The sequence below is a fragment of the Pristiophorus japonicus genome, unplaced genomic scaffold (assembly GCF_044704955.1).
Source record: "Pristiophorus japonicus isolate sPriJap1 unplaced genomic scaffold, sPriJap1.hap1 HAP1_SCAFFOLD_1036, whole genome shotgun sequence".
Classification (NCBI taxonomy): domain Eukaryota; kingdom Metazoa; phylum Chordata; class Chondrichthyes; family Pristiophoridae; genus Pristiophorus; species Pristiophorus japonicus.
Window position 1 is genome coordinate 43,332 of NW_027250687.1, and position 23,999 is coordinate 67,330.

The 23,999-nt window shown below is 54.9% G+C and overlaps 1 protein-coding gene across 1 annotated transcript in view; it reads left to right on the forward strand.

The window, feature by feature from the left end:
- Positions 1–23,999, forward strand: part of LOC139241316 (beta-adrenergic receptor kinase 1-like) — a gene marked incomplete at its 5' end in the record, with an annotated part of 114,114 nt that overhangs the window by 41,216 nt on the left and 48,899 nt on the right. Inside the window, one exon of the mRNA XM_070869945.1 lies at positions 16,769–16,876. Coding sequence (XP_070726046.1) covers positions 16,769–16,876 — 108 coding nt within the window. The remainder of the gene's footprint in view (positions 1–16,768; positions 16,877–23,999) is intronic.

Below are 23,999 nucleotides of genomic sequence, written 5' to 3' on the forward strand. Positions count from 1 at the left end.
AAGCCTTTTGAAAGTCCAAATACATCACATCCACTGGTTCTCCCTTGTCCACTCTACTAGTTACATCCTCAAAAAATTCCAGAAGATTCGTCGAGCATGATTTCCCTTTCATAAACCCATGCTGACTTGGACCGATCCTGTCACTGTTTTCCAAATGTGCTGCTATTTCATCCTTAATGATTGATTCCAACATTTTCCTCACTACTGATGTCAGGCTAACCGGTCTATAATTCCTCGTTTTCTCTCTCCCTCCTTTTTTAAAAAGTGGTGTTACATTAGCTACCCTCCAGTCCATAGGAACTGATCCAGAGTTGATAGACTGTTGGAAAATGATCACCAATGCATCCACTATTTCTAGGGCCACTTGCTTAAGTACTCTGGGATGCAGATTATTAAGCCCCGGGGATTTATTGGCCTTCAATCCCATCAATTTCCCTAACACAATTTCCCACCTAATAAGGATATCCTTCACTTCCTCCTTCTCACTAGACCCACTGTCCCGCAGTACATCCGGAAGGTTATTTGAGTCTTCCTTCGTGAAGACAGAACCAAAGTATTTCTTCAATTGGTCTGCTATTTCTTTGTTCTCCATTATAAATTCACCTTAGTCCGACTGCAAGGGACCTACGTTTGTCTTCACTGATCTTTTTCTCTTCACATATTTATAGAAACTTTTGCAGTCAGTTTTTATATTCCCAGCAAGCTTCCTCTCATACTTTATTTCCCCCTCTTAATTAAACCCTTAGCCCTCCTCTGTTGATTTCTACATTTCTCCCAGTCCTCAGGTTTGTTGCTTTTTCTGGCCAATTTATATGCCTCTTCCTTGGATTTAACACTATCCTTAATTTCCCTTTTTAGCCACGGTTGAGCCACCTTCCCCGTTTTATTTTTAATCCAGACAGGGATGTACAATTGCTGAAGTTCATCCATGTGATCTTTAAATGTTTGCCATTGCCTATCCACTGTCAACCCTTTGAATATCCTTTGCCAGTCTATTCTAGCCAATTCACGTCTCATACCGTCGAAGTTACCTTTCCTTAACTTCAGGACCGTAGTCCCTGAATTAACTGTGGCACTCTCCATCTTAATTAAGATTTCTACCATATTATGGTCACTCTTCCCCAAGGGGCCTCGCACAACAAGATTGTTAATTAATCCCTTCTCCATGCACATCACCCAGTCTAGGATGGCCAGCTCTCTATTGGTTCCTCGACATATTGGTCTAGAAAGCCATCCCGAATACACTCCAGGAAATCCTCCTGCACCGCATTACTACCAGTTTGGTTAGCCCAATCAATATGTAGATTAAAGTCGCCCATGATAACTGCTATACCTTTATTACACACATCCCTAATTTCTTGTTTGATGTGTCCCCAACCTCACTACTACTGTTTGGTGATCTGTACACAACTCCCACTAATGTTTTCAGCCCTTTGGTGTTCCGTAGCTCTACCCATACCGATTCCACATCATCCAAGCTAATGTCCCTCCTTACTATTGCATTAATTTCCTCTTTAACCAGCAATGTCACCCCACCTCCTTTTCCTCTCTGCCTATCCTTCCTAAATGTTGAATACCCCTGGATGTTGAGTTCCCAGCCTTGGTCACCCTGGAGCCATGTCTCCGTGATACCAATTACATCATATCCGTTAACTGCTGTCTGCACAGTTAATTCATCCACCTTATTCCGAATACTCGTCGCATTGAGGCACAGAGTCTTCAGGCTTGTCTTTTTAACACACTTTGCTCTTTTAGAATTTTGGTGTAATATGGCCGTTTTTGTTTTTTGCCTTGGGTTTCTCTGCCCTCCACTTTTACTATTCTCCTTTCTATCTTTTGCTTCTGTCCCCATTCTACTTCCCTCTGTCTCCCTGCATAGGTTCCCATCCCCCTGCCATATTAGTTTAACCGCTCCCCAACAGCACTAGCAAACACTCCCCACAGGACATTGGTTCCGGTCCTGCCCAGGTGCAGACCGTCCGGTTTGTACTGGTCCCAGAACCGGTTCCTATGTCCCAGGAATTTGAATCCCTCCCTTTTGCACCACTCCTCAAGCCACATATTCATCTGAGCTATCCTGCGATTCCTACTCTGACTAGCACGTGGCACTGGTAGCAATCCCGAGATTACTACTTTTGAGGTCCTACTTTTTAATGTAGTTCCTAGCTCCCTAAATTTGTCTTGTAGGACCTCATCCCGTTTTTTACCGATATCGTTGGTACCTCTATGCACCACGACAACTGACTGTTCACCCTCCCTTTTCAGAATGCCCTGCACCCGCTCCGAGACAGCCTTGACCCTTGCACCAGGGAGGCAACATACCATCCTGGAGTCTCGGTTGCGGCCGCAGAAACGCCTATCTATTCCCCTTACAATTGAATCCCCTATCACTATCGCTCTCCCACTCTTTTTCCTGCCCTCCTGTGCAGCAGAGCCAGCCACGGTGCCATGAACTTGGCTGCTGCTGCCCTCCCCTGATGAGTCATCCCCCTCAACAGTACTCAAAGCGGTGTATCTGTTTTGCAAGGGGATGACCGCAGGGGATTCCTGCACTACCTTCCTTGCACTGCTCTTCCTGTTGGTGTTGCATTCCCTATCTGGCTGTGGATCCTTTACCTGCGGTAAGACCAACTCGCTAAACATGCTATTCACGTCATTCTCAGCATCCTGCATGCTCCAGAGTGAATCCACCCACAGCTCCAGTGCCGCAATGCGGTCTGTCAGGAGCTGCAGGCGGATACACTTCCCACACACGTAGTCGTCAGGATCACCGGAAGAGTCCCTGACTTCACACATAGTACAGGAGGAGCATAACACGTGTCCGAGCTCTCCTGCCATGACTTAATCCCTAGATAAACTTAATTTGGTCACAACAATGCTAAAGGTTACTTCCTGATAAAGCAAAGAAAAAAGAAAAGCTACTCACCAATCACCAGCCAATCACTTACCCCCTTGGCTGTGACGTCACCTTTCGATTTCTTTCTACTTTTTTGCCTTCGCTCCCAGCTGCAGCTGGGCCTTTATAGGCCTCTCGCCTCCCTAACTCCCACCTCCAGACTACCGCCGCTCTCCTCGAACTATTGGGCCTTTATAGGCCTCTCGCCTCCCTAACTCCCACCTCCAGACTACCGCCGCTCTCCTCGAACTATTGGGCCTTTATAGGCCTCTCGCCTCCCTAACTCCCACCTCCAGACTACCGTCGCTCTCCTCGAACTATTGGGCCTTTATAGGCCTCTCGCCTCCCTAACTCCCACCTCCAGACTACCGTCGCTCTCCTCGAACTATTGGGCCTTTATAGGCCTCTCGCCTCCCTAACTCCCACCTCCAGACTACCGCCGCTCTCCTCGAACTATTGGGCCTTTATAGGCCTCTCGCCTCCCTAACTCCCACCTCCAGACTACCGCCGCTCTCCTCGAACTATTGGGCCTTTATAGGCCTCTCGCCTCCCGAACTCCCACCTCCAGACTACCGTCACTCTCCTCGAACTATTGGGCCTTTATAGGCCTCTCGCCTCCCTAACTCCCACCTCCCGATTACCGTCGCTCTCCTCGAACCATTGGGCCTTTATAGGCCTCTCGCCTCCCTAACTCCCACCTCCCGATTACCGTCGTTCTCCTCGAACTATTGGGCCTTTATAGGCCTCTCGCCTCCCTAACTCCCACCTCCAGACTACCGTCACTCTCCTCGAACCATTGGGCCTTTATAGGCCTCTCGCCTCCCTAACTCCCACCTCCCGATTACCGTCGTTCTCCTCGAACTATTGGGCCTTTATAGGCCTCTCGCCTCCCTAACTCCCACCTCCAGACTACCGTCGCTCTCCTCGAACTATTGGTCCTTTATAGGCCTCTCGCCTCCCTAACTCCCACCTCCCGACTACCGCCGTTCTCCTCGAACTATTGGGCCTTTATAGGCCTCTCGCCTCCCTAACTCCCACATCCAGACTACCGCCGCTCTCCTCGAACTATTGGGCCTTTATAGGCCTCTCGCCTCCCTAACTCCCACCTCCAGACTACCGTCTCTCTCCTCGAACTATTGGGCCTTTATAGGCCTCTCGCCTCCCTAACTCCCACCTCCAGACTACCGCCGTTCTCCTCAAACTATTGGGCCTTTATAGGCCTCTCGCCTCCCTAACTCCCACCTCCAGACTACCGCCTTTCTCCTCGAACTATTGGGCCTTTATAGGCCTCTCGCCTCCCTAACTCCCACCTCCAGACTACCGCCGCTCTCCTCGAACTATTGGGCCTTTATAGGCCTCTCGCCTCCCTAACTCCCACCTCCAGACTACCGCCGTTCTCCTCGAACTATTGGGCCTTTATAGGCCTCTCGCCTCCCTAACTCCCACCTCCAGACTACCGCCGCTCTCCTCGAACTATTGGGCCTTTATAGGCCTCTCGCCTCCCTAACTCCCACCTCCAGACTACCGCCGTTCTCCTCGAACTATTGGGCCTTTATAGGCCTCTCGCCTCCCTAACTCCCACCACACGATTACCGCCTCTCTCCTCGAACTATTGGGCCTTTATAGGCCTCTCGCCTCCCTAACTCCCACCTCCCGATTACCGCCGCTCTCCTCGAACTATTAGGCCTTTATAGGCCTCTCGCCTCCCTAACTCCCACCTCCAGACTACCGCCGCTCTCCTCGAACTATTGGGCCTTTATAGGCCTCTCGCCTCCCTAACTCTCACCTCCCGATTACCGTCGCTCTCCTCGAACTATTGGGCCTTTATAGGCCTCTCGCCTCCCTAACTCCCACCTCCAGACTACCGCCGCTCTCCTCGAACTATTGGGCCTTTATAGGCCTCTCGCCTCCCTAACTCCCACCTCCAGACTACCGCCTCTCTCCTCGAACTAATGGGCCTTTATAGGCCTCTCGCCTCCCTAACTCCCACCTCCAGACTACCGCCGCTCTCCTCGAACTATTGGGCCTTTATAGGCCTCTCACCTCCCTAACTCCCACCTCCAGACTACCGCCTCTCTCCTCGAACTAATGGGCCTTTATAGGCCTCTCGCCTCCCTAACTCCCACCTCCAGACTACCGCCTCTCTCCTCGAACTATTGGGCCTTTATAGGCCTCTCGCCTCCCTAACTCCCACCTCCCGACTACCGCCGTTCTCCTCGAACTATTGGGCCTTTATAGGCCTCTCGCCTCCCTAACTCCCACCTCCAGACTACCGCCGCTCTCCTCGAACTAATGGGCCTTTATAGGCCTCTCGCCTCCCTAACTCCCACCTCCCGATTACCGCCTCTCTCCTCGAACTATTGGGCCTTTATAGGCCTCTCGCCTCCCTAACTCCCACCTCCCGATTACCGCCTCTCTCCTCGAACTATTGCGTCTTTATAGGCCTCTCGACTCATGAACTTCCGCCTCCCGACTACCGTCGCTCTCCTCGAACTATTGGGCCTTTATACGACACTTGCCTCATGAAATCCCGCCTCCCACCTCTCTCCTCGAACTATTGGGCCTTTATAGGCCTCTCGCCTCCCTAACTCCCACCTCCAGACTACCGTCTCTCTCCTCGAACTATTGGGCCTTTATAGGCCTCTCGCCTCCCTAACTCCCACCTCCAGACTACCACCTCTCTCCTCGAACTAATGGGCCTTTATAGGCCTCTCGCCTCCCTAACTCCCACCTCCAGACTACCGCCGCTCTCCTCGAACTATTGGGCCTTTATAGGCCTCTCGCCTCCCTAACTCCCCCCTCCAGACTACCGCCGCTCTCCTCGAACTATTGGGCCTTTATAGGCCTCTCGACTCCCGAACTCCCACCTCCAGACTACCGCCGCTCTCCTCGAACTATTGGGCCTTTATAGGCCTCTCGCCTCCCTAACTCCCACCTCCAGATTACCGCCGTTCTCCTCGAACTATTGGGCCTTTATAGGCCTCTCGCCTCCCTAACTCCCACCTCCAGACTACCGCCATTCTCCTCGAACTATTGGGCCTTTATAGGCCTCTCGCCTCCCTAACTCCCACCTCCAGACTACCGCCGTTCTCCTCGAACTATTGGGCCTTTATAGGCCTCTCGCCTCCCGAACTCCCACCTCCAGACTACCGCCGCTCTCCTCGAACTATTGGGCCTTTATAGGCCTCTCGCCTCCCGAACTCCCACCTCCAGACTACCGCCTCTCTCCTCGAACTATTGGGCCTTTATAGGCCTCTCGCCTCCCTAACTCCCACCTCCAGACTACCGCCTTTCTCCTCGAACTATTGGGCCTTTATAGGCCTCTCGCCTCCCTAACTCCCACCTCCAGACGACCGCCGCTCTCCTCGAACTATTGGGCCTTTATAGGCCTCTCGCCTCCCTAACTCCCACCTCCAGACTACCGCCGCTCTCCTCGAACTATTGGGCCTTTATAGGCCTCTCGCCTCCCTAACTCCCACCTCCAGACTACCGCCGCTCTCCTCGAACTATTGGGCCTTTATAGGCCTCTCGCCTCCCTAACTCCCACCTCCAGACTACCGCCGTTCTCCTCGAACTATTGGGCCTTTATAGGCCTCTCGCCTCCCTAACTCCCACCTCCAGACTACCGCCGCTCTCCTCGAACTATTGGGCCTTTATAGGCCTCTCGCCTCCCTAACTCCCACCTCCAGACTACCGCCGTTCTCCTCGAACTATTGGGCCTTTATAGGCCTCTCGCCTCCCTAACTCCCACCACCCGATTACCGCCTCTCTCCTCGAACTATTGGGCCTTTATAGGCCTCTCGCCTCCCTAACTCCCACCTCCCGATTACCGCCGCTCTCCTCGAACTATTAGGCCTTTATAGGCCTCTCGCCTCCCTAACTCCCACCTCCAGACTACCGCCGCTCTCCTCGAACTATTGGGCCTTTATAGGCCTCTCGCCTCCCTAACTCTCACCTCCCGATTACCGTCGCTCTCCTCGAACTATTGGGCCTTTATAGGCCTCTCGCCTCCCTAACTCCCACCTCCAGACTACCGCCGTTCTCCTCGAACTATTGGGCCTTTATAGGCCTCTCGCCTCCCGAACTCCCACCTCCAGACTACCGCCGCTCTCCTCGAACTATTGGGCCTTTATAGGCCTCTCGCCTCCCGAACTCCCACCTCCAGACTACCGCCTCTCTCCTCGAACTATTGGGCCTTTATAGGCCTCTCGCCTCCCTAACTCCCACCTCCAGACTACCGCCTTTCTCCTCGAACTATTGGGCCTTTATAGGCCTCTCGCCTCCCTAACTCCCACCTCCAGACTACCGCCGCTCTCCTCGAACTATTGGGCCTTTATAGGCCTCTCGCCTCCCTAACTCCCACCTCCAGACTACCGCCGCTCTCCTCGAACTATTGGGCCTTTATAGGCCTCTCGCCTCCCTAACTCCCACCTCCAGACTACCGCCGCTCTCCTCGAACTATTGGGCCTTTAGAGGCCTCTCGCCTCCCTAACTCCCACCACCCGATTACCGCCGCTCTCCTCGAACTATTGGGCCTTTATAGGCCTCTCGCCTCCCTAACTCCCACCTCCAGACTACCGCCGTTCTCCTCGAACTATTGGGCCTTTATAGGCCTCTCGCCTCCCTAACTCCCACCTCCCGATTACCGCCGCTCTCCTCGAACTAATGGGCCTTTATAGGCCTCTCGCCTCCCTAACTCCCACCTCCTGACTACCGCCGCTCTCCTCGAACTAATGGGCCTTTATAGGCCTCTCGCCTCCCTAACTCCCACCTCCAGACTACCGCCGCTCTCCTCGAACTATTGGGCCTTTATAGGCCTCTCGCCTCCCTAACTCCCACCTCCAGACTACCGCCGTACTCCTCGAACTATTGGGCCTTTATAGGCCTCTCGCCTCCCTAACTCCCACCTCCCGATTACCGCCGCTCTCCTCGAACTATTGGGCCTTTATAGGCCTCTCGCTTCCCTAACTCCCACCTCCAGACTACCGCCGTTCTCCTCGAACTATTGGGCCTTTATAGGCCTCTCGCCTCCCTAACTCCCACCTCCCGATTACCGCCTCTCTCCTCGAACTATTGGGCCTTTATAGGCCTCTCGCCTCCCTAACTCCCACCTCCCGATTACCGCCGCTCTCCTCGAACTATTAGGCCTTTATAGACCTCTCGACTCCCTAACTCCCACCTCCTGACTACCGCCGCTCTCCTCGAACTATTGGGCCTTTATAGGCCTCTCGCCTCCCTAACTCCCACCTCCAGACTACCGCCGTTCTCCTCGAACTATTGGGCCTTTATAGGCCTCTCGCCTCCCTAACTCCCACCTCCCGATTACCGCCGCTCTCCTCGAACTAATGGGCCTTTATAGGCCTCTCGCCTCCCTAACTCCCACCTCCTGACTACCGCCGCTCTCCTCGAACTAATGGGCCTTTATAGGCCTCTCGCCTCCCTAACTCCCACCTCCAGACTACCGCCGCTCTCCTCGAACTATTGGGCCTTCATAGGCCTCTCGCCTCCCTAACTCCCACCTCCAGACTACCGCCGCTCTCCTCGAACTATTGGGCCTTTATAGGCCTCTCGCCTCCCTAACTCCCCCCTCCAGACTACCGCCGCTCTCCTCGAACTATTGGGCCTTTATAGGCCTCTCGCCTCCCTAACTCCCACCTCCAGACTACCGCCGCTCTCCTCGAACTATTGGGCCTTTATAGGCCTCTCGCCTCCCTAACTCCCACCTCCAGACTACCGCCGCTCTCCTCGAACTTTTGGGCCTTTATAGGCCTCTCGCCTCCCTAACGCCCACCTCCCGATTACCGCCGCTCTCCTCGAACTATTAGGCCTTTATAGGCCTCTCGCCTCCCTAACTCCCACCTCCTGACTACCGCCGCTCTCCTCGAACTATTGGGCCTTTATAGGCCTCTCGCCTCCCTAACTCCCACCTCCAGACTACCGCCGTTCTCCTCGAACTATTGGGCCTTTATAGGCCTCTCGCCTCCCTAACTCCCACCTCCCGATTACCGCCGCTCTCCTCGAACTAATGGGCCTTTATAGGCCTCTCGCCTCCCTAACTCCCACCTCCTGACTACCGCCGCTCTCCTCGAACTATTGGGCCTTTATTGGCCTCTCGCCTCCGTAACTCCCACCTCCAGACTACCGCCTCTCTCCTCGAACTTTTGGGCCATTATAGGCCTCTCGCCTCCCTAACTCCCACCTCCAGACTACCGCCGCTCTCCTCGAATTAATGGGCCTTTATAGGCCTCTCGCCTCCCTAACTCCCACCTCCCGATTACCGCCTCTCTCCTCGAACTATTGGGCCTTTATAGGCCTCTCGCCTCCCTAACTCCCACCTCCAGACTACCGTCTCTCTCCTCGAACTATTGGGCCTTTATAGGCCTCTCGCCTCCCTAACTCCCACCTCCAGACTACCGCCGCTCTCCTCGAACTATTGGGCCTTTATAGGCCTCTCGCCTCCCTAACTTCCACCTCCAGACTACCGCTGTTCTCCTCGAACTATTGGGCCTTTATAGGCCTCTCGCCTCCCTAACTCCCACCTCCAGACTACCGCCGCTCTCCTCGAACTATTGGGCCTTTATAGGCCTCTCGCATCCCTAACTCCCACCTCCAGACTACCGCCGTTCTCCTCGAACTATTGGGCCTTTATAGGCCTCTCGCCTCCCTAACTCCCACCTCCAGACTACCGCCGTTCTCCTCGAACTATTGGGCCTTTATAGGCCTCTCGCCTCCCTAACTCCCACCTCCCGATTCCCGCCTCTCTCCTCGAACTATTGGGCCTTTATAGGCCTCTCGCCTCCCTAACTCCCAACTACCGATTATCGCCGCTCTCCTCGAACTATTGGTCCTTTATAGGCCTCTCGCCTCCATAACTCCCACCTCCAGACTACCGCCGCTCTCCTCGAACTAATGGGCCTTTATAGGCCTCTCGCCTCCCTAACTCCCACCTCCCGATTACCGTCGCTCTCCTCGAACTATTGGGCCTTTATAGGCCTCTCGCCTCCCTAACTCCCACCTCCAGACTACCGCCGCTCTCCTCGAACTATTGGGCCTTTATAGGCCTCTCGCCTCCCTAACTCCCACCTCCAGACTACCGCCGCTCTCCTCGAACTATTGGGCCTTTATAGGCCTCTCGCCTCCCTAACTCCCACCTCCAGACTACCGCCGCTCTCCTCGAACTATTGGGCCTTTATAGGCCTCTCGCCTCCCTAACTCCCACCTCCAGACTCCCGCCGCTCTCCTCGAACTATTGGGCCTTTATAGGCCTCTCGCCTCCCTAACTCCCACCTCCCGACTACCGCCGTTCTCCTCGAACTATTGGGCCTTTATAGGCCTCTCGCCTCCCTAACTCCCACCTCCCGACTACCGCCGTTCTCCTCGAACTATTGGGCCTTTATAGGCCTCTCGCCTCCCGAACTCCCACCTCCAGACTACCGCCGCTCTCCTCGAACTATTGGGCCTTTATAGGCCTCTCGCCTCCCTAACTCCCACCTCCCGCCTACCGCCGTTCTCCTCGAACTATTGGGCCTTTATAGGCCTCTCGCCTCCCGAACTCCCACCTCCAGACTACCGCCGCTCTCCTCGAACTATTGGGCCTTTATAGGCCTCTCGCCTCCCTAACTCCCACCTCCAGGCTACCGTCTCTCTCCTCGAACTATTGGGCCTTTATAGGCCTCTCGCCTCCCTAACTCCCACCTCCAGACTACCGCCGCTCTCCTCGAACTATTGGGCCTTTATAGGCCTCTCGCCTCCCTAACTCCCACCTCCAGACTACCGCCGCTCTCCTCAAACTATTGGGCCTTTATAGGCCTCTCGCCTCCCTAACTCCCACCTCCAGACTACCGCCGCTCTCCTCGAACTATTGTGCCTTTATAGGCCTCTCGCCTCCCTAACTCCCACCTCCAGACTACCGCCGCTCTCCTCGAACTATTGCGCCTTTATAGGCCTCTCGCCTCCCTAACTCCCACCTCCAGACTACCGCCGTTCTCCTCGAACTATTGGGCCTTTATAGGCCTCTCGCCTCCCTAACTCCCACCTCCAGACTACCGCCGCACTCCTCGAACTATTGGGCCTTTATAGGCCTCTCGCCTCCCTAACTCCCACCTCCAGACTACCGCCGTTCTCCTCGAACTATTGGGCCTTTATAGGCCTCTCGCCTCCCTAACTCCCACCTCCAGACTACCGCCGTTCTCCTCGAACTATTGGGCCTTTATAGGCCTCTCGCCTCCCTAACTCCCACCTCCAGACTACCGCCGTTCTCCTCGAACTATTGGGCCTTTATAGGCCTCTCGCCTCCCTAACTCCCACCTCCCGATTACCGCCGCTCTCCTCGAACTATTGGACCTTTATAGGCCTCTCGCCTCCCTAACTCCCACCTTCAGACTACCGCCGCTCTCCTCGAACTATTGGGCCTTTATAGGCCTCTCGCCTCCCTAACTCCCACCTCCAGACTACCGCCGCTCTCCTCGAACTATTGGGCCTTTATAGGCCTCTCGCCTTCCTAACTCCCACCTCCAGACTACCGCCGCTCTCCTCGAACTATTGGGCCTTTATAGGCCTCTCGCCTCCCTAACTCCCACCTCCAGACTACCGCCGCTCTCCTCGAACTATTGCGCCTTTATAGGCCTCTCGCCTCCATAACTCCCACCTCCAGACTACCGCCGTTCTCCTCGAACTATTGGGCCTTTATAGGCCTCTCGCCTCCCTAACTCCCACCTCCAGACTACCGCCGCACTCCTCGAACTATTGGGCCTTTATAGGCCTCTCGCCTCCCTAACTCCCACCTCCAGACTACCGCCGTTCTCCTCGAACTATTGGGCCTTTATAGGCCTCTCGCCTCCCTAACTTCCACCTCCAGACTACCGCCGTTCTCCTCGAACTATTGGGCCTTTATAGGCCTCTCGCCTCCCTAACTCCCACCTCCAGACTACCGCCGCTCTCCTCGAACTATTGGGCCTTTATAGGCCTCTCGCCTCCCTAACTCCCACCTCCAGACTCCCGTCTCTCTCCTCGAACTATTGGGCCTTTATAGGCCTCTCGCCTCCCTAACTCCCACCTCCCGATTACCGCCTCTCTCCTCGAACTATTGGGTCTTTATAGGCCTCTCGCCTCCCTAACTCCCACCTCCCGATTACCGCCGCTCTCCTCGAACTATTGGGTCTTTATAGGCCTCTCGCCTCCCTAACTCCCACCTCCCGATTACCGCCGCTCTCCTCGAACTATTGGGCCTTTATAGGCCTCTCGCCTCCCTAACTCCCACCTCCAGACTACCGCCGCTCTCCTCGAACTATTGGGCCTTTATAGGCCTCTCGCCTCCCTAACTCCCACCTCCAGACTACCGCCGCTCTCCTCGAACTATTGGGCCTTTATAGTCCTCTCGCCTCCCTAACTCCCACCTCCAGACAACCGCCTCTCTCCTCGAACTAATGGGCCTTTATAGGCCTCTCGCCTCCCTAACTCCCACCTCCAGACTACCGCCTCTCTCCTCGAACTATTGGGCCTTTACAGGCCTCTCGCCTCCCTAACTCCCACCTCCAGACTACCGCCTCTCTCCTCGAACTATTGGGCCTTTATAGGCCTCTCGCCTCCCTAACTCCCACCTCCCGATTACCGCCTCTCTCCTCGAACTATTGGGCCTTTATAGGCCTCTCGCCTCCCTAACTCCCACCTCCCGATTACCGCCTCTCTCCTCGAACTATTGCGTCTTTATAGGCCTCTCGCCTCAGGAACTTCCGCCTCCCGCCTACCGTCGCTCTCCTCAAACTATTGGGCCTTTATACGACACTCGCCTCATGAACTCCCGCCTCCCACCTCTCTCCTCGAACTATTGGGTCTTTATAGGCCTCTCGCCTCATGAACTCCCGCCTCCCGCCTCTCTCCTCGAACTATTGGGTCTTTATAGGCCTCTCGCCTCATGAACTTCCGCCTCCTGACTACCGTCGCTCTCCTCGAACTATTGGGCCTTTATAAGCCACTCGCCTCATGAACTCCCGCCTCCCACCTCTCTACTCGAACTATTGGGTCTTTGTCGGCCTCTCGCCTCATGAACTCCCGCCTCCCGCCTCTCTCCTCGAACTATTGGGTCTTTATACGCCTCTCGCCTCACGAACTCCTGCCTCCCGCCTCTCTCCTCGAACTATTGGGCCTTTATAGGCCTCTCGCCTCACGAACTCCCGCCTCCCGCCTTCCGCCGCTCTCCTCGAACTATTGGGCCTTTATAGGCCTCTCGCTTCATGAACTCCCACCTCACGCCGCTCTCCTCGAACTATTGGGCCTTTATAGGCCTCTCGCCTCCCTAACTCCCACCTCCCGATTACCGCCGCTCTCCTCGAACTATTAGGCCTTTATAGGCCTATCGCCTCCCTAACTCCCACCTCCCGACTACCGCCGTTCTCCTCGAACTATTGGGCCTTTATAGGCCTCTCGCCTCCCTAACTCCCACCTCCAGACTACCGCCGTTCTCCTCGAACTATTGGGCCTTTATAGGCCTCTCGCCTCCCTAACTCCCACCTCCAGACTACCGTCGCTCTCCTCGAACTATTGGGCCTTTATAGGCCTCTCGCCTCCCTAACTCCCACCTCCCGATTACCGCCGCTCTCCTCGAACTATTGGGCCTTTATAGGCCTCTCGCCTCCCTAACTCCCACCTCCAGACTACCGTCGCTCTCCTCGAACTATTGGGCCTTTATAGGCCACTCGCCTCCCTAACTCCCACCTCCCGACTACCGCCGCTCTCCTCGACCTATTGCGTCTTTATAGGCCTCTCGCCTCCCTAACTCCCACCTCCAGACTACCGTCGCTCTCCTCGAACTATTGGGCCTTTATAGGCCTCTCGCCTCCCTAACTCCCACCTCCAGACTACCGCCGTTCTCCTCGAACTATTGGGCCTTTATAGGCCTCTTGCCTCCCTAACTCCCACCTCCCGACTACCGCCGTTCTCCTCGAACTATTGGGCCTTTATAGGCCTCTCGCCTCCCTAACTCCCACCTCCAGACTACCGCCGCTCTCCTCGAACTATTGGGCCTTTATAGGCCTCTCGCCTCCCTAACTCCCACCTCCAGACTACCGTCTCTCTCCTCGAACGATTGGGCCTTTATAGGCCTCTCGCCTCCCTAACTCCCACCTCCAGACTACCGCCGCTCTCCTCGAACTATTGGGCCTTTATAGGCCTCTCGCCTCCCTAACTCCCACCTCCAGACTACCGCCTTTCTCCTCGAACTATTGGGCCTTTATAGGCCTCTCGCCTCCCTAACTCCCACCTCCAGACTACCGCTGTTCTCCTCGAACTATTGGGATTTATAGGCCTCTCGCCTCCCTAACTCCCACCTCCAGACTACCGCCGCTCTCCTCGAACTATTGGGCCTTTATAGGCCTCTCGCCTCCCTAACTCCCACCTCCAGACTACCGCCGCTCTCCTCGAACTATTGGGCCTTTATAGGCTTCTCGCCTCCCTAACTCCCACCTCCAGACTACCGCCGTTCTCCTCGAACTGTTGGGCCTTTATAGGCTCTCGCCTCCCTAACTCCCACCTCCAGACTACCGCCGCTCTCCTCGAACTATTGGGCCTTTATAGGCCTCTCGCCTCCCTAACTCCCACCTCCCGACTACCGCCGTTCTCCTCGAACTATTGGGCCTTCATAGGCCTCTCGCCTCCCTAACTCCCACCTCCAGACTACCGCCGCTCTCCTCGAACTATTGGGCCTTTATAGGCCTCTCGCCTCCCTAACTCCCACCTCCCGATTACCGTCGCTCTCCTCGAACTATTGGGCCTTTATAGGCCTCTCGCCTCCCTGACTCCCACCTCCAGACTACCGCCGCTCTCCTCGAACTATTGGGCCTTTATAGGCCTCTCGCCTCCCTAACTCCCACCTCCAGACTACCGTCGCTCTCCTCGAACTATTGGGCCTTTATAGGCCTCTCGCCTCCCTAACTCCCACCTCCAGACTACCGCCGTTCTCCTCGAACTATTGGGCCTTTATAGGCCTCTCGCCTCCCTAACTCCCACCTCCAGACTACCGCCGCTCTCCTCGAACTATTGGGCCTTTATAGGCCTCTCGCCTCCCTAACTCCCACCTCCCAATTACCGCCGTTCTCCTCGAACTATTGCGCCTTTATAGGCCTCTCGCCTCCCTAACTCCCACCTCCCACCTCTCTCCTCGAACTATTGCGTCTTTATAGGCCTCTCGCCTCCCTAACTCCCACCTCCAGACTACCGCCGCTCTCCTCGAACTATTGGGTCTTTATAGGCCTCTCGCCTCCCTAACTCCCACCTCCCACCTCTCTCCTCGAACTATTGCGTCTTTATAGGCCTCTCGCCTCCCTAACTCCCACCTCCTGACTACCGTCGCTCTCCTCGAACTATTGGGCCTTTATACGACACTCGCCTCATGACCTCCCGCCTCCCACCTCTCTCCTCGAACTATTGGGCCTTTGTAGGCCTCTCGCCTCATGAACTCCCGCCTCCCACCTCTCTCCTCGAACTATTGGGCCTTTGAAGGCCTCTTGCTTCATGAACTCCCGCCTCCCGCCTCTCTCCTCGAACTATTGGGTCTTTATAGGCCTCTCGCCTCATGAACTTCTGCCTCCTGACTACCGTCGCTCAACGAGCTTTACAGCCAATGAACTACTTTTTGGAGTGTGGTCACTGTTGTATTGTGGGAAACGCGGCAGCCAATTTGCGCACAGCAAGCTCCCACACACAGCAATGTGTGAATGGCCCAGATAATTTAATTTTGTTGTGTTGATTGAGGGATAAATATTGGCCCCAGGCACTCAGTCTGTCCGACACTCCCTCAGCACTGCCCCTCCGACAGTGCGGCACTCCCTCAGTACTGCCACTCCGACAGTGCAGCGCTCCCTCAGCACTGCCCCTCCGACAGTGCGGCGCACCCTCAGTACTGCCACTCCGACAGTGCGGCACTCCCTCAGTACTGCCACTCCGACAGTGCGGCGCTCCCTCAGTACTGCCACTCCGACAGTGCGGCACTCCCACAGTACTGCCCCTCCGACAGTACGGCACTCCCTCAGTACTGCCCCTCCGACAGTACGGCACTCCCTCAGTACTGCCCCTCCGACAGTACGGCACTCCCTCAGTACTGCCCCTCCGACAGTACGGCACTCCCTCAGTACTGCCCCTCCGACAGTACAGCACTCCCTCAGTACTGCCACTCCGACAGTGCGGCACTCCCTCAGTACTGCCCCTCCGACAGTGCGTCACTCCCTCAGTACTGCCCCTCCGACAGTGCGGCACTCCCTCAGTACTGCCCCTCCGACAGTGCGGCACTCCCTCAGTACTGCCCCTCCGACAGTGCGGCGCTCCCTCAGTACTGCCCCTCCGACAGTACAGCGCTCCCTGAGTACTGCCCCTTCGACAGTGCGGCACTCCTTCAGTACTGCCCCTCCGACAGTACAGCGCTCCCTCAGTACTGCCCCTCCGACAGTGCGGTACTCCCTCAGTACTACCACTCCGACAGTGCGGGGCTCCCTCAGTACTGCCCCTCCGACAGTGCGGCGCTCCCTCAGTACTGCCCCTCCGACAGTGCGGCGCTCCCTCAGTACTGCCCCTCCGACAGTGCGGCACTCCCTCAGTACTGCCCCTCCGACAGTACAGCGCTCCCTCAGTACTGACCCTCCGACAGTGCGGCACTCCCTCAGTACTGCCCCTCCGACAGTGCGGCACTCCCTCAGTACTGCACTGGGAGTGTCAGTCTCGGTTTTTGTGCTCAGGTCTCTGGAGTTGGACTTGAACCCACAACCTTCTGACTCCGAGGTGAGAGTGCAGCCCACTGAGCCACATCTCACACTGATGAAGGGATTGGCTCCTGAGGAGGTTGAGTGGGACTGTGCTGACCTTTGCCCTTTGTCCTGGCCGCAGTGGAACCATTGGTTACATGGCACCAGAGGTCGTGGAGCAAGGAACAGCCTATAACAGCAGTGCTGATTGGTTCTCGCTTGGCTGCGTACTACACAGACTCGTCCAAGAGTGAGTGTCATTCTGCTTGTCTCGATCTTCGCCCCCTCCCCTCATAATCCCCTCGCTCGCCCGCTTTAATATCCCACCCAGTCTAATCCCACACTCCCCACACACTTTAATACCCCACCCAGTCTAATCCCACACTCCCCACACACTTTAATATCCCACCCAGTCTAATCCCACGCTCCCCACACCCTTTAATACCCCACCCAGTCTAATCCCACACTCCCCACACCCTTTAATACCCCACCCAGTCTAATCCCACACTCCCCACACCCTTTAATACCCCACCCAGTCTAATCCCACACTCCCCACACACTTTAATACCCCACCCAGTCTAATCCCACACTCCCCACACACTTTAATATCCCACCCAGTCTAATCCCACGCTCCCCACACACTTTAATATCCCACCCAGTCTAATCCCACTCTCCCCCTCACTCCCCCCTTTAATACCCCACCCAGTCTAATCCCACACTCCCCACACACTTTAATATCCCACCCAGTCTAATCCCGCTCTCCCCCTCGCTCCCCCCTTTAATATCCCACCCAGTCTAATCCCACTCTCCCCACACACTTTAATACCCCACCCAGTCTAATCCTACTCTCCCCACACACTTTAATATCCCACCCAGTCTAATCCCACACTCCCCACACACTTTAATATCCCACCCAGTCGAATCCCACTCTCCCCCTCACTCCCACACACTTTAATACCCCACCCAGTCGAATCCCACTCTCCCCACACACTTTAATACCCCACCCAGTCTAATCCCACTCTCCCCCTCACTCCCCACACCCTTTAATATCCCACCCAGTCTAATCCCACTCTCCCCACACACTTTAATACCCCACCCAGTCTAATCCCACTCTCCCCACACCCTTTAATATCCCACCCAGTCTAATCCCACTCTCCCCACACACTTTAATACCCCACCCAGTCTAATCCCACTCTCCCCCTCACTCCCCACACCCTTTAATATCCCACCCAGTCTAATCCCACACTCCCCACACCCTTTAATATCCCACCCAGTCTAATCCCACACTCCCCACACCCTTTAATACCCCACCCAGTCTAATCCCACTCTCCCCCTCGCTCCCCCTTTAATATCCCACCCAGTCTAATCCCACTCTCTCCCTCGCTCCCCCCTTTAATATCCCACCCAGTCTAATCCCACGCTCCCCACACACTTTAATACCCCACCCAGTCTAATCCCACGCTCCCCACACACTTTAATACCCCACCCAGTCTAATCCCACGCTCCCCACACCCTTTAATACCCCACCCAGTCTAATCCCACTCTCTCCCTCGCTCCCCCCTTTAATATCCCACCCAGTCTAATCCCACTCTCCCCCTCACTCCCCACACACTTTAATATCCCACCCAGTCTAATCTCACGCTCCCCACACACTTTAATATCCCACCCAGTCTAATCCCACGCGCCCCACACACTTTAATATCCCACCCAGTCTAATCCCACTCTCCCCCTCACTCCCCACACACTTTAATATCCCACCCAGTCTAATCCCACTCTCCCCACACACTTTAATACCCCACCCAGTCTAATCCCACGCTCCCCACACACTTTAATATCCCACCCAGTCTAATCCCACTCTCTCCACACCCTTTAATACCCCACCCAGTCTAATCCCACTCTCCCCCTCACTCCCCACACACTTTAATAACCCACCCAGTCTAATCCCACGCTCCCCACACACTTTAATACCCACCCAGTCTAATCCCACGCTCCCCACACACTTTAATACCCACCCAGTCTAATCCCACACTCCCCACACACTTTAATGTCCCACTCAGTCTAATCCCACTCTCCCCCTCACTCCCCACACACTTTAATATCCCACCCAGTCTAATCCCACGCTCCCCACACACTTTAATATCCCACCCAGTCTAATCCCACTCTCCCCCTCACTCTCCACACACTTTAATATCCCACCCAGTCTAATCCCACGCTCCCCACACACTTTAATATCCCACCCAGTCTAATCCCACTCTCCCCCTCACTCCCCACACACTTTAATATCCCACCCAGTCTAATCCCACGCTCCCCACACACTTTAATATCCCACCCAGTCTAATCCCACTCTCCCCCTCACTCCCCACACACTTTAATATCCCACCCAGTCTAATCCCACTCTCCCCCTCACTCTCCACACACTTTAATATCCCACCCAGTCTAATCCCACGCTTCCCACACACTTTAATACCCTACCCAGTCTAATCCCACTCTCCCCCTCACTCCCCACACACTTTAATATCCCACCCAGTCTAATCCCACTCTCCCCCCTTTAATATCCCACCCAGTCTAATCCCACTCTCCCCCTCACTCCCCACACACTTTAATATCCCACCCAGTCTAATCCCACGCTCCCCACACCCTTTAATACCCCACCCAGTCTAATCCCACACTCCCCACACCCTTTAATACCCCACCCAGTCTAATCCCACACTCCCCACACCCTTTAATACCCGACCCAGTCTAATCCCACGCTCCCCCTCGCTCCCCCCTTTAATATCCCACCCAGTCTAATCCCACTCTCCCCCTCGCTCCCCCCTTTAATATCCCACCCAGTCTAATCCCACTCTCCCCCTCACTCCCCACACACTTTAATATCCCACCCAGTCTAATCCCACTCTCCCACCTTTAATATCCCACCCAGTCTAATCCCACTCTCCCCCTCACTCCCCACACACTTTAATACCCCACCCAGTCAAATCCCACACTCCCCACACCCTTTAATACCCCACCCAGTCTAATCCCACGCTCCCCACACACTTTAATACCCCACCCAGTCTAATCCCACTCTCCCCACACCCTTTAATATCCCACCCAGTCTAATCCCACTCTCCCCACACACTTTAATACCCCACCCAGTCTAATCCCACTCTCCCCACACACTTTAATACCCCACCCAGTCTAATCCCACTCTCCCCCTCACTCCCCACACCCTTTAATATCCCACCCAGTCTAATCCCACTCTCCCCACACCTTTTAATACCCCACCCAGTCTAATCCCACTCTCCCCACACCCTTTAATATCCCACCCAGTCTAATCCCACTCTCCCCACACACTTTAATACCCCACCCAGTCTAATCCCACTCTCCCCCTCACTCCCCACACCCTTTAATATCCCACCCAGTCTAATCCCACACTCCCCACACCCTTTAATATCCCACCCAGTCTAATCCCACACTCCCCACACCCTTTAATACCCCACCCAGTCTAATCCCACTCTCCCCCTCGCTCCCCCTTTAATATCCCACCCAGTCTAATCCCACTCTCTCCCTCGCTCCCCCCTTTAATATCCCACCCAGTCTAATCCCACGCTCCCCACACACTTTAATACCCCACCCAGTCTAATCCCACGCTCCCCACACACTTTAATACCCCACCCAGTCTAATCCCACGCTCCCCACACCCTTTAATACCCCACCCAGTCTAATCCCACTCTCTCCCTCGCTCCCCCCTTTAATATCCCACCCAGTCTAATCCCACTCTCCCCCTCACTCCCCACACACTTTAATATCCCACCCAGTCTAATCTCACGCTCCCCACACACTTTAATATCCCACCCAGTCTAATCCCACGCGCCCCACACACTTTAGTATCCCACCCAGTCTAATCCCACTCTCCCCCTCACTCCCCACACACTTTAATATCCCACCCAGTCTAATCCCACTCTCCCCACACACTTTAATACCCCGCCCAGTCTAATCCCACGCTCCCCACACACTTTAATATCCCACCCAGTCTAATCCCACTCTCTCCACACCCTTTAATACCCCACCCAGTCTAATCCCACTCTCCCCCTCACTCCCCACACACTTTAATGTCCCACCCAGTCTAATCCCACTCTCCCCCTCACTCCCCACACACTTTAATATCCCACCCAGTCTAATCCCACGCTCCCCACACACTTTAATATCCCACCCAGTCTAATCCCACTCTCCCCCTCACTCTCCACACACTTTAATATCCCACCCAGTCTAATCCCACGCTCCCCACACACTTTAATATCCCACCCAGTCTAATCCCACTCTCCCCCTCACTCCCCACACACTTTAATATCCCACCCAGTCTAATCCCACGCTCCCCACACACTTTAATATCCCACCCAGTCTAATCCCACTCTCCCCCTCACTCCCCACACACTTTAATATCCCACCCAGTCTAATCCCACTCTCCCCCTCACTCTCCACACACTTTAATATCCCACCCAGTCTAAACCCACGCTCCCCACACACTTTAATACCCTACCCAGTCTAATCCCACTCTCCCCCTCACTCCCCACACACTTTAATATCCCACCCAGTCTAATCCCACTCTCCCCCCTTTAATATCCCACCCAGTCTAATCCCACTCTCCCCCTCACTCCCCACACACTTTAATATCCCACCCAGTCTAATCCCACGCTCCCCACACCCTTTAATACCCCACCCAGTCTAATCCCACACTCCCCACACCCTTTAATACCCCACCCAGTCTAATCCCACACTCCCCACACCCTTTAATACCCGACCCAGTCTAATCCCACGCTCCCCCTCGCTCCCCCCTTTAATATCCCACCCAGTCTAATCCCACTCTCCCCCTCGCTCCCCCCTTTAATATCCCACCCAGTCTAATCCCACTCTCCCCCTCACTCCCCACACACTTTAATATCCCACCCAGTCTAATCCCACTCTCCCCCCTTTAATATCCCACCCAGTCTAATCCCACTCTCCCCCTCACTCCCCACACACTTTAATACCCCACCCAGTCTAATCCCACACTCCCCACACCCTTTAATACCCCACCCAGTCTAATCCCACGCTCCCCACAGACTTTAATACCCCACCCAGTCTAATCCCACTCTATTCCTCACTCCCAGCACGCTTTAATATCCCACCCAGTCCAATCCCACTCTCCCCCTCACTCCCCACACCCTTTAATATCCCACCCAGTCTAATCCCACTCTCCCCCCTTTAACATCCCACCCAGTCAAATCCCACTCTCCCACTCACTCCCCCCTTTAATATCTCACCCAGTCTAATCCCACTCTCCCCTTTTAACATCCCACCCAGTCTAATCCCACTCTCCCACTCACTCCCCCCTTTAATATCCCACCCCGTCTAATCCCACTCTCCCCTTTTAACATCCCACCCAGTCTAATCCCACTCTCCCTCTCACTCCCCGTAGCCTTTAATATCCCACCCAGTCTAATCCCACTCTCCCCCTCGCTCCCCCCTTTAATATCCCATCCAGTCTAATCCCACTCTCCCCCTCACTCCCCCCTTTAATATCCCACCCAGTCTAATCCAACTCTCCCCCTCACTCCCCACACCCTTTAATATCCCACCCAGTCTAATCCCACTCTCCCCCTCACTCCCAGCACCCTTTAATATCCCACCCAGTCTGATCCCACTCTCCCCCTCACTCCCCACACCCTTTAATATCCCACCCAGTCTATTCCCACTCTCCCCCTCACTCCCCACACCCTTTAATATCCCACCCAGTCTAATCCCACGTTCCCCCCTTTACTATCCCAACCAGTCTCATCCCACTCTCCCCCCTTTAATATCCCACCCCGTCTAATCCCACTCTCCCCCCTTTAACAGCCCACCCAGTCTAATCCCACTCTCACACTCACTCCGCCCTTTAATATCCCACCCCGTCTAATCCCACTCTCCCCCCTTTAATATCCCACCCAGTCGAATCCCACTCTCCTCCTCACTCCCCACACCCTTTAATAATCCACCCAGTCGAATCCCACTCTCCCTCTCACTCCCTACTCCCTTTAATATCCCACCCAGTCTAATCCCACTCTCTCCCCTTTAATATCCCACCCAGTCTAATCCCACTCTCTCCCCTTTAATATCCCACCCAGTCTAATCCCACTCTCCCCCCTTTAATATCCCACTCAGTCGAATCCCACTCTCCTCCTCACTCCCCACACCCTTTAATAATCCACCCAGTCTAATCCCACTCTCCCTCTCACTCCCTACTCCCTTTAATATCCCACCCAGTCTAATCCCACTCTCTCCCCTTTAATATCCCACCCAGTCTGATCCCACTCTCCCCCCTTTAATATCCCACCCAGTCTAATCCCACTCTCCCACTCACTTCCCCCCTTTAATATCCCACCCTGTCCAATCCCATTCTCCCCCCTTTAATATCCCACCCAGTCTAATCCCACTCTCCCCCCTTTAATATCCCACCCAGTCTAATCCCACTCTCTCCCCTTTAATATCCCACCCAGTCTAATCCCACTCTCCCCCCTTTAATATCCCACCCAGTCTAATCCCACTCTCCCACTCACTTCCCCCCTTTAATATCCCACCCAGTCTAATCCCATTCTCCCCCCTTTAATATCCCACCCCGTCTAATCCCACTCTCCCCCCTTTAATATCCCACCCAGTCTAATCCCACTCTCCACCTCACTCCCCGTACCCTTTAAAATCCTACCCAGTCTAATCCCACTCTCGCACCTTTAATATCCCACCCAGTCTACTCCCACTCTCCCACTCACTCCCCCCTTTAATATCCCACCCAGTCTAATCCCACTCTCTCCCCTTTAATATCCCACCCAGTCTAATCCCACTCTCCCCCCTTTAATATCCCACCCAGTCGAATCCCACTCTCGCACCTTTAATATCCCACCCAGTCTAATCCCACTCTCCCACTCACTCCCCCCTTTAATATCCCACCCAGTCTAATCCCACTCTCCCCCCTTTAATATCCCACCCAGTCTAATCCCACTCTCGCACCTTTAATATCCCACCCAGTCTAATCCCACTCTCCCACTCACTCCACCCTTTAATATCCCACCCAGTCTAATCCCACTCTCCCCTCTTTAATATCCCACCCTGTCTAATCCCACTCTCCCCCCTTTAATATCCCACCCAGTCTAATCCCACTCTCGCACCTTTAATATCCCACCCCGTCTAATCCCACTCTCCCCCTCACTCCCCGCACACTTTAATATCTCACCCAGTCTAATCCCACTCTCCCACTCACTCCCCCCATTAGTATCCCACCCAGTCTAATCCCACTCTCCCACTCACTCCCCCTTTTAATATCCCACCCTGCCTAATCCCACTCTCCCCCTCACTCCCCGCCTCCTTTAATATCCCAC